Source organism: Martes martes (assembly GCF_963455335.1).
Source record: "Martes martes genome assembly, chromosome: X".
In the NCBI taxonomy this organism is placed as follows: Eukaryota; Metazoa; Chordata; class Mammalia; order Carnivora; family Mustelidae; genus Martes; species Martes martes.
In genome coordinates, this window is record NC_137897.1 from 121367573 (window position 1) to 121381723 (window position 14151).

Genomic DNA, 14151 nt, shown 5'->3' on the forward strand with positions numbered 1-14151 from the left:
AAAGGTAAAAGGAGAACTATCTCCATTGTCAGATGACATAATCTTACATATAAAAAAATCCTAAATATAGAAAGCACATAAAGTTAGTAAGTGAATTCAATAAAGTAGCAAGATACGAGATCAACACACAAAAATCAGTTGTGTATCTATATAGGAGCAATGAAAAAATCGAAAATGAAATTGACAATTCTATTTTTTTAAAGATTTAATTTATTTGACAGAATGAGAGAGAGAGAGAGAGAGAGGGAGCGTGTGAGTGAGGAGCAGCATGGGGGAGGGGCAGAGGGAGAAGCAGGCTCCCCGCTGAGCAGGGAGCCTGACGTGGGACGTGATTTCAGGACACTGAGATCCTGGCCTGAGCTGAAGGCAGATGCTTAAGCCACTGAGCCAACAAGGCACCCTCAATAATTCTATTTTTTTAAAAGATTTTATTTATTTATTTATTTGACAGACAGAGAGATCACAAGTAGGCAGAGAGGCAGGCAGAGAGAGAGGAGGAAGCAGGCTCCCTGCTGAGCAGAGATCCTGATGCGGGACTAGATCCCCGGACCCTGAGATCATGACCTGAGCTGAAGGCAGAGGCTTAACACACTGAGCCACCCAGGCACCCCTCAACAATTCTATTTAAAATAGAGTCAAATAGAATTAAATACACAGGAATAAATTTAGCGAAGGAGGTGCAAGACTTGTGCACTGAAAATTACAAATCATTGTTGAAAGAAATTAAAGCGGACACAAATAAATGGAAAGTCATCCTGCCTCAGTAAACCGAACACATAATATTGTTAAGATGGCCGTAATCCCCAAGGCAATACAGAGATTCAATACAACCCGTATCAAAATCTCAATGAGTTGTTTTGCAGAAATGTTAAAGCCAAGTCCTGCAAGGGACACAGATAGCCAAAACCATCTATCTGGAAAAAGAACAAAGTCGGAGGACTCGCACTTTCCAATTTCAAAACGTATTTCTGAGCTCCAGCGGGCGATCCCAAAAAGTGTGGTACGGACACAATGGTAGACATGTAGGTCAACGATTAGGAACTTAGAGTGAGAAATAAACCCACGGATTTGTGAATAGTTGGTACCGAACAAGGGTGCCCAGGCCATTCAATGTAGGAATGAGCAATCTCTTCCAGGAATGGTGCTGGGAAAACGGAATATCCGCAGACACCAGAAAGAACGTGGAGTCCAGGGTAAAACCCAAGCTGAACCCCCCAGATGGCTCACAAGCCTGAATGTAAACGAGGAAACTCTGAAACCCTTGGTATAAAACAGAGATGTAAATCCTGGTGGCTTTGGTTATGCAAGGGTTCCTTTTTTGTTTTAAAGATTTTATTTATTTATTTGATAGAGAGTGATCACAAGTAGGCAGAGAGGCAGGCAGAGAGAGAGAGGGAAGCAGGCTCCCTGCTGAGCAGAGAACCCGATGCGGGACTCGATCCCAGGACCCTGAGATCATGACCTCAGCCGAAGACAGAGGCTTCACCCACTGAGCCACCCAGGTGCCCCTATGCAAGGGTTCCTTAAATACGGTGGCAGCAAAAGCACAGCCACAAAAGAGGAAGGGGGGGGAGGAGGAGGAGGAAGAGGAGGGGGAAGAGGAAAAGAAGGATGAGGAGGAGGAGAGGAAGATGGGGAGGGTGTGAGGGAGGGGAGCAGGAGGGGGAGGAGAAGGAGGGGGAAGGGGAGAGGAAGGAGAGGATGAGGGGGAGAAGGAGGAGGGGGAGGGGGGCGAGAGAGAGGAGGGGGAGGAGGAAGAGGAGGAGGAGGAGGAGGAGGACTTGGGGAGGGGGAGAAGGAGGAACCGTGTAGGCCGGGAAAGGCCGAAACCCCCGCCCCAGGACGGGAGAAGCATTCGGCAATCACACAGGCGACAAGGGCGTCTCCGTCCGGACGCCTAAAGAACACTTTGAACTCAGCCACCCAGAGGCGGACAGAGCCGGGCCCAGCACGGGAGCCGACAGACGTGCCTCCCACGCGCGTGCGCAGGCGCCCAGGAGGCCCGCGGAAAGCCGCCCCCCGCCGTTGGCCGTTAGGGACGTGCGAGTCCACAGCCCCGGGAGGGGCGCCTGCGTGGCCCGGCGGGTGGAGCGTGCGGACTCGGGCCCTCGGCTCAGGCCAGGCCCGTTCTCTGGGTTGTGAGACCCGGCCCCGCGTCAGGCTCCACGGCGGGCTCTGCGCCGGGCACGGAGCCTGCTTCGGCTTCTCCCTCTCTCTGCCGCCTCCTGCCCCTCCTCCACTCCCCCTCTACGAGGGCGCGGGGGGGGGGGGGCGACGTCACCGTGAGATGCCACTTCGCCCCCCGTAGGACGGCTCTTCTAGGCCCAAGAAAGTCCAACCAAGCGGGAAACGACCAGTCTGGACGAGGACGGGGAAGCACCGGGCCCCTGGCCCGCTGCTCCCGGGATGGGGCGGTGGTCCAGCTGCGGCGGGAGCCACCCAGGCGGCCTCTCGGGAAGTGAGCCAGGGAATGACCCTAGGACCCCGCGACCCCGCTCCTAGCTGCACAGGGCAAGGCACGGGAAACAGGGGCTCAGACAGAACCGTGCAGGCGGCCGTCCGCCGCGGCGCCGTGCCCACGGGCCCGGAGGTGGACATCACCGCGAGGCCGGTCCCCTGAGGACCGGGGTCCACGACTCGTGGTCTCGCCGTGCCGTGGCCTCCTGTCCACAGCCATCAGAAGACACCAGGTGCAGATGGGTGCCACCACATGCAGGAACCCGGGTGAAAACGTGGGTGCCGAGGGAAAGCAGCCCGACCGACCCGACCCCCCCGCCCCCGCAGCCCCAACCACCTGGTCGTCGGACGATCCCATCTCTAGGTCCGTCTCCAGAAGAGGCCAACCTGTCCGAGCAGGAAGCAGAGGAGGGGTTGCCTGCGGGGCTACGGGGGGGGGGGGGACAGGTGCGGAGGGAGGGGGGTGCCGTGGGGAGCGTCTGCCCGCCAGGTGCGGGGCTGCCTTTTGGGGGCGGGGCCCATGCTGCGGAGCGGGATAGGGGTGACGGTCGCCCCACACGTCGAGGGTCTGCTTGGGGCCACGAGGTCCTCCCCCGTCGGGGGTTTCTTGCGTAGGACGTGCCAGTGGGGCAGACGGTGAGCCTCCACCTCCTCTGAGAGGCGTCGTGGGAGGCCGTGGGGGGAGGGGGGCAGGCTCCCGCTCGCGCCATTTCTCGGCGGGCTCGAGCTCCCGGCAGGGGCCGATGGGAAAGCGGTGACCTCACCGGATCTACGTGTCCCGAAGTGTGTGGCCCCCGACCAATGACAGGGGTCGGTCCGTGGTCGCTAGGAGACGGCGGCGTAAGGGCCCGAGTCCCGAGTCCCAACCGGGTGGCTGGAGAAGTTGGGACCCGCTGAGCCCCGCTGAGCCCCGCTGAGCCCCGCTGAGCCCGCCGAGCCCCGCCGAGTCCCGTCGAGCCCCGCCGAAGCCGTCGAGCCCCGCCGAGCCCCGCTGAGCCCCGCCGAGCCCCGCTGAGCCCCGCCGAGCCCCGCCGAGCCCCGCCGAAGCCGTCGAGCCCCGCCGAGCCCCGCTGAGCCCCGCCGAGCCCCGCTGAGCCCCGCCGAGCCCCGCTGAGCCCCGCCGAGCCCCGCAGAGCCCCGCCGAGCCCCGCAGAGCACCGCCGACCTAGGCCCGTCGCCGAGCTAGAGCGCAGCCGAGGCCCAGCATGCCAGCCAAGAGGAGCGGTCGAGGGTCGTCCGGAGGCCAGAGGCAGGCCCGCTCCCGCACCGCCCGAGCCGAGCTGCTGTTCTCCGTGAGCCACGTGGAGCGTCTCCTGCGCGAGGGCCGCTACGCCCGGCGCCTGGGCTCGTCCGCACCGGTCTTCCTGGCGGCCGTCATCCAGTACCTGACGGCCACCGTCCTGGAGCTGGCGGGCAACGAGGCCCGCAACTGCGGCACGACGCGCATCACCCCGGAGCTCGTGGACATGGCGGTCCACAACAACGCGCTGCTCAGCCGCTTCTTCGAGTCCACCACCATCTCCCAGGTGGCCCCGCCCCACGACTAGCGGCCGTCCCGCGCCACCCGGCCGCTCGGCCCGCCCGCCCCAGCCGGGCCCGCTCACCGCCGGGGCGGCCCGGGACGGGCTGGGGCCTCGGGCCCAGTCCCGCCCAGTCCCGACAAGGGGCTCAAGAACCCCGTGCGTCCAAGCAATAAAAGCCAAGGAAAGAAACCCGCGCGCGCGTGTGTGTGTGCGTGCGTGCGTGCGCTTCGGTCCCTCGGTGGGCCACGTGCTTCGGGGACGTCCCTCTCGTCGGAGGGACGAGGCAGGGTCTGGCAGGGGGGCGGGGAGGGCACACAAGAGCCCTTTCTCTCGGGGACGGTGCAGGGGAGTGGCCCCGGGTGGGTGGGACAGGCTGCCTGGGGGTGGGGGGCACAGAAGAGCCGTATCTCTCGGGGACGGTGCAGGGGCGTGGCCCTGCGTGGGACAGGCGGGATGGGGGCGGGGGTCGCTGGCGCCCCCGAGACCCCCACATGGGCGCCGAGCAAGCCAGAGCCCGGGACCGTCCCGGGAGGGACGGGGTTCCTGGGGCTGCAGCTCAAGACCAGGACCGCGGCGTCGTGGTGGGGACAACGTGCGAGGGCGATCCCCCGGGGGTGGGATGGAGGGGTGGACACACCTGTCGGCGTGGACGCTGGTAGGGCAGGGGCTTGGACCCGAAGGTTGAGGAGGGACGGTGCGGGGGTGGCGGGCGGGGAGGGGGTGGGTTGGCCACCGCGAACCGTGCAGACTTGGCGGGGTGGACACACTTGGGGCGGCGGGCGGGGAGCGGGGACTCGGCCCTCGCGAACCATGCGGACCTGGCCTTAGGGCCACGTGGCGCCGCGGCTGGAGTTCCGCTCGGCTTCCGTTTAGAGACGCTAGGGGACGCTGGTACTAGCAACCCGGGCCGGCAGGCTGTCGCCTGGCAACAGCCGGCCCCTGGCCAGGCCCCGCCCCAGGACTGGCGATTTGCATAGACAACGCCCCCCCCCCCCCCCCCGCCGGCGAGGCTTCTCGCGGCGGATCCCGCGCTTTTCCTAGCGCCGGCGCGGCAGGGCGCGCGCGCACGCGCGGTGCTGCGGCCTCCCCTCCCCCCGCCTCACCTCCACGGAGCGAGCGGGGCGGAAGGCACGTCGCTTCCAGGCGCCGCCGCGCCCCACCGACTGCGTCAGCGAGCAGGCGACGAACAACATGGCGGCGTCCGCGGCCGGCCTGGGCGGCGGCGCGGGCCCGGGGCCCGAGGCCGGGGACTTCCTGGCCCGCTACCGCCAGGTGTCCAACAAGCTGAAGAAGCGGTTCCTGCGGAAGCCGAACGTGGCGGAGGCGGGCGAGCAGTTTGGCCAGTTGGGCCGCGAGCTGCGTGCCCAGGAGTGCCTGCCCTACGCGGCCTGGTGCCAGCTGGCCGTGGCGCGCTGCCAGCAGGCGCTCTTCCACGGGCCCGGGGAGGCGCTGGCGCTGACCGAGGCCGCCCGACTCTTCCTGCGGCAGGAGCGCGACGCGCGCCAGCGGCTCGTCTGCCCGGCCGCCTACGGGGAGCCGCTGCAGGCCGCGGCCAGCGCTCTGGGCGCCGCCGTGCGCCTGCACCTCGAGCTGGGCCAGCCGGCCGCCGCCGCCGCCCTCTGCCTCGAGCTGGCCGCCGCCCTGCGCGACCTGGGCCAGCCGGCCGCCGCCGCCGGCCACTTCCAGCGCGCCGCCCAGCTGCAGCTCCCGCAGCTGCCCCTGGCCGCGCTGCAGGCGCTCGGCGACGCCGCCTCCTGCCAGCTGCTGGCGCGCGACTACAACGGCGCCCTGGCCGTCTTCACGCGCATGCAGCGCCTGGCGCGGGAGCACGGCAGCCACCCGGTGCGGCCGCCCCCGCCCCCGCCGCCGCCGCCGCCGCCGCCGCCCCCGCCCCCGGGGCAGCAGGTGGGCCCCGGCGCCGCCCCGGCCGTGCCCGCCGCGCTGCTCCCTCCCGGCGCCGCCTCCGCGCCCGGCGCTTCCCCTCCCGCCACGCTCGGAGCCTTCGCGGACGTGTTGGTCCGCTGCGAGGTGTCCCGCGTGCTGCTGCTGCTGCTCCTGCAGCCGCCGCCCGCCAAGCTCCTGCCGGAGCATGCCCACACCCTGGAGAAGTACTCCTGGGAGGCTTTCGACAGCCACGGGCAGGAGAGCGGGGGCCAGCTCCCCGAGGAGCTGTTCCTGCTGCTCCAGTCCCTGGTCATGGCTACCCACGAAAAGGACACGGAAGCCGTCAAGTCGCTGCAGGTGGAGATGTGGCCGCTCCTGAGTGCTGAGCAGAATCACCTCCTTCACCTCGTCCTGCAAGAAGCCGTCTCCCCCTCGGGACAGGGCATCTGACGAATCACTTCGACCAAGTGACTCTGGGCTCGTGGCAGAACGTCGTGCATCTGCCCTGGCCTTTGGGGTGAGGGGCGGGGGGGAAGGGAAGGGGGTCCGAATAAAAGACAGGAATCCTAGCAGTTCTGCCTCGATCTTATTCCTCTTGCCTCCTTAGGCATTAAGTTGACTACAAGTTACCTGTAGTCCCAGAACTTACTGCCGAGAGAGACGGTGGGAGGGAAACAACGTGATAGGATCCATGGAGGACATGGCTCTCTTCCCCCAAACTGCCCACATACAAATAAGAACCCCCTGGGGCGCCTGGGTGGCTCAGTGGGTTAAGCCACTGCCTTCGGCTCAGGTCATGATCCTGGAGTCCTGGGATCGAGCCCCGCATTCGGCTCCCACCTCTGCGGGGAGTCTGCTTTGCCCTCTGACCTTCTCCCCTCTCATGCTCTCTCTGTCTCTCTCTCAAGTAAATAAACAAAATCTTTACCAAAAAAAAAAAAGACAAGTAAGAACCCCCTTTGTCCCTTACCTCTTCTTCCACCTGACGCCCGCCCCCTACATCTTTGTTGCAAAGTGAAGATTGGATTTTGCACAGCGCCCAGTACTTAAGCTATAGGATTTTTTTTTTTAAATTGTGATTTGATTTCTTAGCACAGATCGGTGTCTATCCAAGTGACCACCCAAGTTCTTTGTTTCGTCCGCCCCACACCTATTCGTGGGGATGATTCGACGACCTACGCCGTTGTGGCTACGGCCCCAGGTCCCTAAGGAAGCCCTTCGGATGCTCCTAACGTGGGGTTTAGCTTTCCTTCCATCTGTAACACGGGAACAGCTTCTCCACATATCAGGAAGCAGAAAGGAGAAAAACAGATGGCTGTCTTTCAGGTCCATGAGGTAGTCATCCCTTTGACACAGACAGTGTGCCTAGTCCTCAGGCTGTGCCAGGCCAGGAATCTCCAGAGACCCTCTGCCACGTGGACCTCTCAGAGAGCTGCAAGGCCGCTGGGTCCCGGGCAAGGGGCGGGGGCGTGTTCTAACGCAGACGGGCCCAATGTGCCTTGGAATTCACCATTCCGGTTCTAGGTTCTAGCCCCAGAGGTATGCCTAGTCCACGTGACGACTTTTATTTGTAGTAGGGATCTCTCTGCAACTCTTCCTTAACACAAATGTGTGAAATCGGCATGGTTCTTTCCTATCGCGTGGTCGTGTCTATGCGGGACGGTGTCTTTGTTCCCCAAGAGCCGGAGAGCAACCCATTTCAAAATACTACATTTACAGAGATTCTTGGTCCACATGTTACATGCAAATGTTACAAACTGGGTGTTTTTAAATTCAACTTTTTTCTCTTCACAGTTGTGAGAGTGATCAGGAGAACTCTTCAGAATCTAATCTCCCTCTCCAGTCATTCAGCTTTGGGAAAATGCATCCTCTAGGCTGAAGCTGTATACAGTACTCATCTTTTGGGGTGCCATTTAAGGACACGGTTTGGCAGATTTCTGTTTTGCCTTCAGTGTGTGTGTGGGGGGAGGGGGCTATGTTGAGGGTTGTCCCCATGCCTTAAGTGCCTCAAAATGGGTGGGACTTTCAGGGTAACCTTGACTACCTCTACTTCAACCATGTGCAAGCAATAGGTAAGGGAATGCAAGCGAGGCCCGCCTGAGACAGAATCAGCTACCATTCCCATGCTCTCACTTGGCTGCCTGGAATTGTCTTTCGGAGCCCTAGAAGCCCTGTCTCACTTACTGCAAAAGTGGGTAGGGTGTCAGACACATGAAAAGATGCTCAACATCATTCATCATCAGGGAAATGCAAGTCAAAACCACAATGAGATATTCCCACACATCTGTCAGAAAGGCTAAAATCAGAAACATAGGAAACAAGTGTTGGCGAGAATGTGGAGGAAAAGGGACCCTCTTGCACAGTTGGTGCAATGCCCTCTGTTGTAGCTGCTGTGGAAAACACTATGGAGGTTCCCCAGAAAGTTAAAAATAGAGCTACCATCTGGTCAAGTAATTCCACTACTGGGTATTTACCCAAAGAAAATGAAAACACTAATTCAAAGAGATATATGCACCCCTATGTTTATTGCTTTATTTACAACAGCCAAATTATGGAAGCAGCCCAAGTACCCATCCATAGATGAGTGGATAAAGAAGACACACAAATTGGAATATTTCTGAACCGTAAGAAGGAAAGCTTGACATTTGCAACATGTATATATCTAGAAGTTATAATGCTATGTCAAATAAGTCAGAGAAAGACAGTATATGATTTCACTCATGTGGAGTTTAAGAAACAAAGGATTTGAAAGAAAATAGAAGAGACAAACTAAAAATCACAATCTTAAATAGAGAAAACAAACTGATGGAGGGAAAGGTGTGACATTCCTCAGGCACTCCTGGCTGCCCAAGAGCAAAGGAAGAGGAAAAATAAATGAGTAACCGATAGAGATCATAGTCATGCACGACATGAACCTCCCATCAGTTTTGCAGCTGTCTAAATGACTCATAAGAAAAAAAGCAATCTTGGGGCGCCTGGGTGGCTCAGTGGGTGAAGCGTCTGCCTTCAGCTTAGGTCATGATCCCAGGGTCCTGGAATCGAGCATCTGGCTCCCTGCTCAGTGGGGAATCTGCTTCTCCCTCTGCCTGCCACTGCCCCTGCTTGCGTGCTCTTTCTCTCTCTCCCTCTCAAATAAATAAATAAAGTACTTAAAATTAAAAAATGAAAAAAAGCAATCTTATCAATAGCCAGAACCTCCAGAAACCTATAGAATCAATTTCCTGGGACCCTCATGTCACCCTCCCCTCCATAGAATAGAAAATCTTACATTATCCATCATTCCTCACAACGGCAGTGGGGGTCTTTCTGCCCACAGGTCCAGTCCCTGTGCTATCATAAAAAAATACCCTTTTCTGCACTGAAAAATTCTCAAGAATTCTTTCTTGGCCATAGGCTACCGAACTGTACTTCAAACCACATCATTACGACAAGAACGTTCAGGAGTTATGATATGTAACTGTGATAGTATTTGGATTTGGGCTTAAGGAAAAGCCTCCTTAGGCCTTGAGTCTAAACTCCCTGTATTGAGGAAGTGGGGTGGGTGGGATTACCAGAGAGCTTGGTGTTGGGTATACCAGTATAATTCTAGAAAACATGAAGGTTGTTTTTCATTTGCCATTGGCTCATTTACAGATCTCCCTCAGAAACTTCATAGCATAGACAACTGGGACAAGGCCACATTTCAGCGATTTTCACAGACTTTGACAAAATCACTTGCTAATTATCAACTTAATGTCAAAACAACACTAATTTCTAACATGACCCCAAAATAAGTATTTTTAAAGCACATTAAAAATAGTTTTCTTTTTAACCTGAAAACCAGAAAGAAAGAGCCACATCACTGAAATGTTCACTGATAAATCAAAATTAACATTTACATTATAGACTATTGAGGATGGGGGCAGTGAAGCAGTGGTCCTTAAACGTTCCCCCTCCCTCTTTATGTGGGACATCTGTGATGAGAAATATTGCCGATGAAACATATTCTGTATGTGAACGAAACAGAGATACAAGAACCTTTGAGGACCACTACACTGGAGGGTGACGACTAAGACTGAAGTGTCCACATTGGGCAAACTCTGCAATGGAAGTGGTCTGGTTAATGGTAACTGCCTAGGTGTTCCTCGTGTCATTAGACTAACCTAACCAGCAGTCTGCAAACTTTTTCTGTAAAGGACCAGATGGAAATATTTTAGTCTTTTCAGGCCACAAGTGATCTCTATTGCATAATCTTTGTTTTGTAACTTTAAACCTATAAAAACCATTCTTAAGTCACAGTCCATAAAAAGCTGGTGGTAGTCCAAATCCATGGATGGGCTCTAGCTTACCCATCCATCTACTAGAACCTAAAACACAGCAGTTACTCAGTAGCTGTTTGTAAATGAATGACCTCCATGAGAGTAATTATTAACACTTCTACCACACTGAATGAGAAAGACTGAAAATAAATGAACTGGTCATTAAACTCCAGGTTCCAGGAAACAAAAAATAAAACCAAAAGAAAATAAAAGAATTTTTGAAGCTTTAAAGAGAAATTAATGAATTAGAACACAACCTCAGGGGCCCCTGGGTAGCTCAGTTGGTTAAGCACCCGACTCTTGGTTTTGGCTCAGGTCATGATCTCGGGGTTGTGGGATTGAGACTCATATTGGGTTCCACACTCAGCAGGGAGTCTGCTTGAGGATTCTCTCCCTCTGCCCCTCCCTGTACTACCTCTCAAATAAATAAACAAATTTTAAAAACCTGTCCTTCCTGCTCATGTTCTTTCTCAAAACAATAAAAATAAAATCTTTAAAAAACCAACAACTTCAAATCTATGTTTGATTTTAAGACCAGGAGTTGATTCTTTGAAAATCCAATAGGATAGACAAACACTCACCCACTCTGATGAAGGGAGAAAGAGAGAAATATGTGTGTATGTAGATAATGCTCTATGGCACACGTGGGGAGACACAACTCGAATGTATACGTTCACAGCAATTAGCTACGGGTAATAGAAAATGAGAATACCAATGCTCAGATAAGGAATGGAGAAGATAGCTAAGCATCTAGCACTCAGAAAGACAAAGCTCAGTGGCATTTCTACCTATCTTTGATTAAACACATGATTAATACACTAATGAAGCCAGTCTAGACCAGTAAGTTAACAGGAAAAGATGGAAACTTTCCTACTTTATTTTCAAGTTTAATATCACTCTCATGCCCAAACCTTGTAAATAGAGCTCCCGGAAGAGGTAAACCAATTTTACTGATTAGTATAGATGAAAAATTCTAAATAAAATGTAAGCAAAATGAATCCAGCTAAGTTGTTAATGATCGGTACACTCTGAGTGTGATCCTACCAAAGATGACCTTCCATGATGTAAAGACTCCCATCAGACCTGATTTCAAGCTGCGGATGGAATGTCATTGAATGCTCCTAGACAGCCCCAGCAAAGCACTGGGAAATCTCCGGGAAAGCTACTCTCACTTTGTAAATGTGATAAAAAGTGTTTGTTTGAAACTAACAGTGAACATTAAAGAGTAAAATATGGGATCCATTCACAGTGAAGTCAAGAAAAGATAGGCTTCTTTGTTTTATACATGGGTCTGTGTGTGTGCGCGCGCGCGTGTGTGTGTGTGTGTGTGTGTGTTTCTGCATATTAATCACAAAAACATTTAGAGTGACTGCTCTTTCCTGTTTACCAGGTCCTGCCAGCGTGAACCTGTATGGTATTCTGGGGGATGTCGATGTTTGGAGTCCTCGGGGGTCCACATTACAACAAAGAACAAGGGAGCTGGCATTGTCCAGAGACATGAAGGGTAAAGGGAACACTCTTGTTCCCACCTTGTAAATGCAAATCTATTCTGATTTTGCTTATCAATGGGAATGAAGGAAAAAGTATTTTCTAGGTCGGTTTTCCATCTGTACCAGGTGCCTAGGGCTGTGCTAATTTGCTCCAGAGAAGTGACTGCATCTGGAATTGAAAAGTTCTTGTTATCACAGCTGACTACATTTGTGGTGTCTGTCATTTCCCCATGACTAATCTGTCTCTTAAAGTGGCTGAACAGGGGCTCTCAGGAGGTTAGAGCCTGGCTCCTGAAGCAACTGCTCCCGGCGCAGTCACTGCGGGACTTCTATGCAGAGAAAAGACAACTGCCTCAGAGACTGGTGGTTCTCAGCCTCATCCAGGTCTCAGACCTCCACTTCTTTCCACCAGTAACCCTCCTCACCTTAGCGTAACAGACCTGATGGGCTGGGCCATTTCATTGTCACTGCGGTTCATACGCTCAGCCCTTAGACCTGGTCTTAAGTCTAAGTATCTATCTACAAGCACAGGATACGGAAGACTCCTCTAGAACACCGTGGACATGTCCTGATTCTCCGTGTACATTCATGTACGTTCACGTATGTTCATGTATGTTCACGGGTGTTCTTGTGCATACTGTGTAATTTATTTTCCCCTATGTATGCTATAAAAAGAAGGGCTATAACAGGTTGACAATCAGCTGATGCTATAGTTTTCACCACGGTGACTAAATGCCTCTGTCACTTGAGTCTCCCATTGTCTTTCTCACCATCTGTAACTCATCCCATAGTATTGCCAGTGATGATCTGAGAAACTGTGATACCACCATGTAACATGGGTTGCCCAACATGCAATCTTCTCCCCGAGGCAGGAAATCACACCTGAATTCCTTGAATATATTAGCAACATAATCCTAGAATTCCATTTTGAAGGTATTTCCTTAGGGCTGATTCTGGCATTAATTACTGTATAAGGCAGAGTTTGAACAAGAAATAAGGAACGACTCCAATTATAATAATTTGAGACAAGTTTGATAAAGGTACTCAGTAGGTAGGTGGGGACAGGGTATTGCCATCCCTAGGTCTGGTGGGAGGAGGACTGGGAGCAGAACCGGAGGGGGAGCAGAATCTTACAGGAGATTCTTCTAGTGCTTTATAAAAATGGCCACAAATTCTTTACATTCCTCCCACTGAGAAGTGGGATCTCTGTCCCTTTCCCTTGAATCTGGGTGGATGTGAAACCGTCATGCTGTGCGACGCTCAGACCTCATGGAAAGGCCATATGGAATTGGACTGGGACAGCCCCAGATGCTGCCCTGGCTAAAGCTGGTCCACACCAACTACCGGACATGCAGGTAAAGATGCTTCTAGATGCTTCCAGCCGCCAGCTGAAGCCCTGGTTATTGTGCAGCACAACCAATGATCTCTACTGCGTTAGAAGTCCTGACCCATAGAATCCCTGAACTAAAGAGAAGGGTTGTTTTAGGATATTAGGTTTTGGGGTGGCTTGGTACTCAGTGATAGTAACGGGACCAGGGAAAGAAAGCCACTCTGAAGACAGCAGTGACCTTCAGTGGAGAGAAACAGCCAAATCCTCTACAAAGCAGGGCACCAGGAGAATAAATATCATATGTATATGATATCATATCATATAAATCAATATCAATATCGTATATAAACAAATAATACAATAAATAAATATCATATCAATAAATATCTCATATACATGATATATAAATATCATATATATATTTTTTTAAAGAAAACTCAATGCCCAATGTGGGGCTGGAACACACAGCTCCGAGATCAAGAGTTACATGCTCTACCAACTGAGCCAGACAGGCGCCCCAAGAATAAATGTTTTGATCTTACTCTCCTTCCTTCCTCTGCTCTCTTGCCAGCACTTTCCAAAAGCTAGAGGATAAGGTAGCCTGCTGCTGTATTCCACACAGGTCAGACTGAAGACGAAGAAGCAGGGTAGAGAAGCAGGACCATGGATCTAAAGGGCAACACAGGAGTTATCTTGCCCGGGGCCATCTGAGGACTTTGAACTTCAGTCTGAAGAGAAGAGGAAGACACTGAAAGGTTTTAGGCAAGGGACTGATAAAATGATTATCCCAAAAACCGATGTGCAGCTTTTATCAGGGGAGAGACTAGACGCCAGAGACGACTAGTTAGGAATATAGCGTAACCCATGAAGAGTGAGGTGAGGGAGCCTCAGGCAACAGTTGCAGCTGAATAAATGCAAGAGAAGCCCTCCGAGAGGCATGACAAAGAAAGATGCTTCGGACTTGTGGATCTATGAGATCTTTGGTGCTATTTTTTAACAATTTTTAAAGATTTTATTTATTTATTTGAGGCAGAGAGATACAGAGAGAGAGAATGAGCAGGGGGAGAGGCAAAAGCTGATTTCCCACCCAGCCAGGAGCTCGACGTGGGGCTCGATCCCAGGGACCCCGGGATCAGGACCTGAGCTGAAGGCAGACGCTCACCTGACTG

At 53.9% G+C, this 14151-nt stretch overlaps 3 protein-coding genes across 4 annotated transcripts in view; 2 read left to right on the forward strand and 1 right to left on the reverse strand.

Annotated features, from left to right (window-relative positions):
• F8 (coagulation factor VIII) overlaps positions 1-14151 on the reverse strand; it is a 111613-nt gene that overhangs the window by 12100 nt on the left and 85362 nt on the right. The window contains exon 1 of one of the 2 annotated variants that reach the window (XM_080831255.1): positions 5084-5676. The exons of the other annotated variant lie outside the window; for it this stretch is intronic. Coding sequence (XP_080687381.1) covers positions 5084-5173 — 90 coding nt within the window. The 5' untranslated portion in view covers positions 5174-5676. Of the gene's footprint in view, positions 1-5083; positions 5677-14151 lie in introns of those variants that run through there. 2 annotated transcript variants of the gene reach the window in all.
• Positions 3663-4004, forward strand: H2AB1 (H2A.B variant histone 1; the record flags this gene model as incomplete). The annotated part of the gene is made up of 1 exon (XM_080795414.1): positions 3663-4004. The coding sequence occupies one exon, from the start codon at positions 3663-3665 to the stop codon at positions 4002-4004; it is 342 nt and encodes a 113-aa protein (XP_080651540.1).
• Positions 5172-6431, forward strand: F8A1 (coagulation factor VIII associated 1; the record flags this gene model as incomplete). The annotated part of the gene is made up of 1 exon (XM_080831257.1): positions 5172-6431. One exon carries the CDS (start codon positions 5172-5174, stop codon positions 6312-6314), a length of 1143 nt encoding a protein of 380 aa, XP_080687383.1. The 3' UTR covers positions 6315-6431.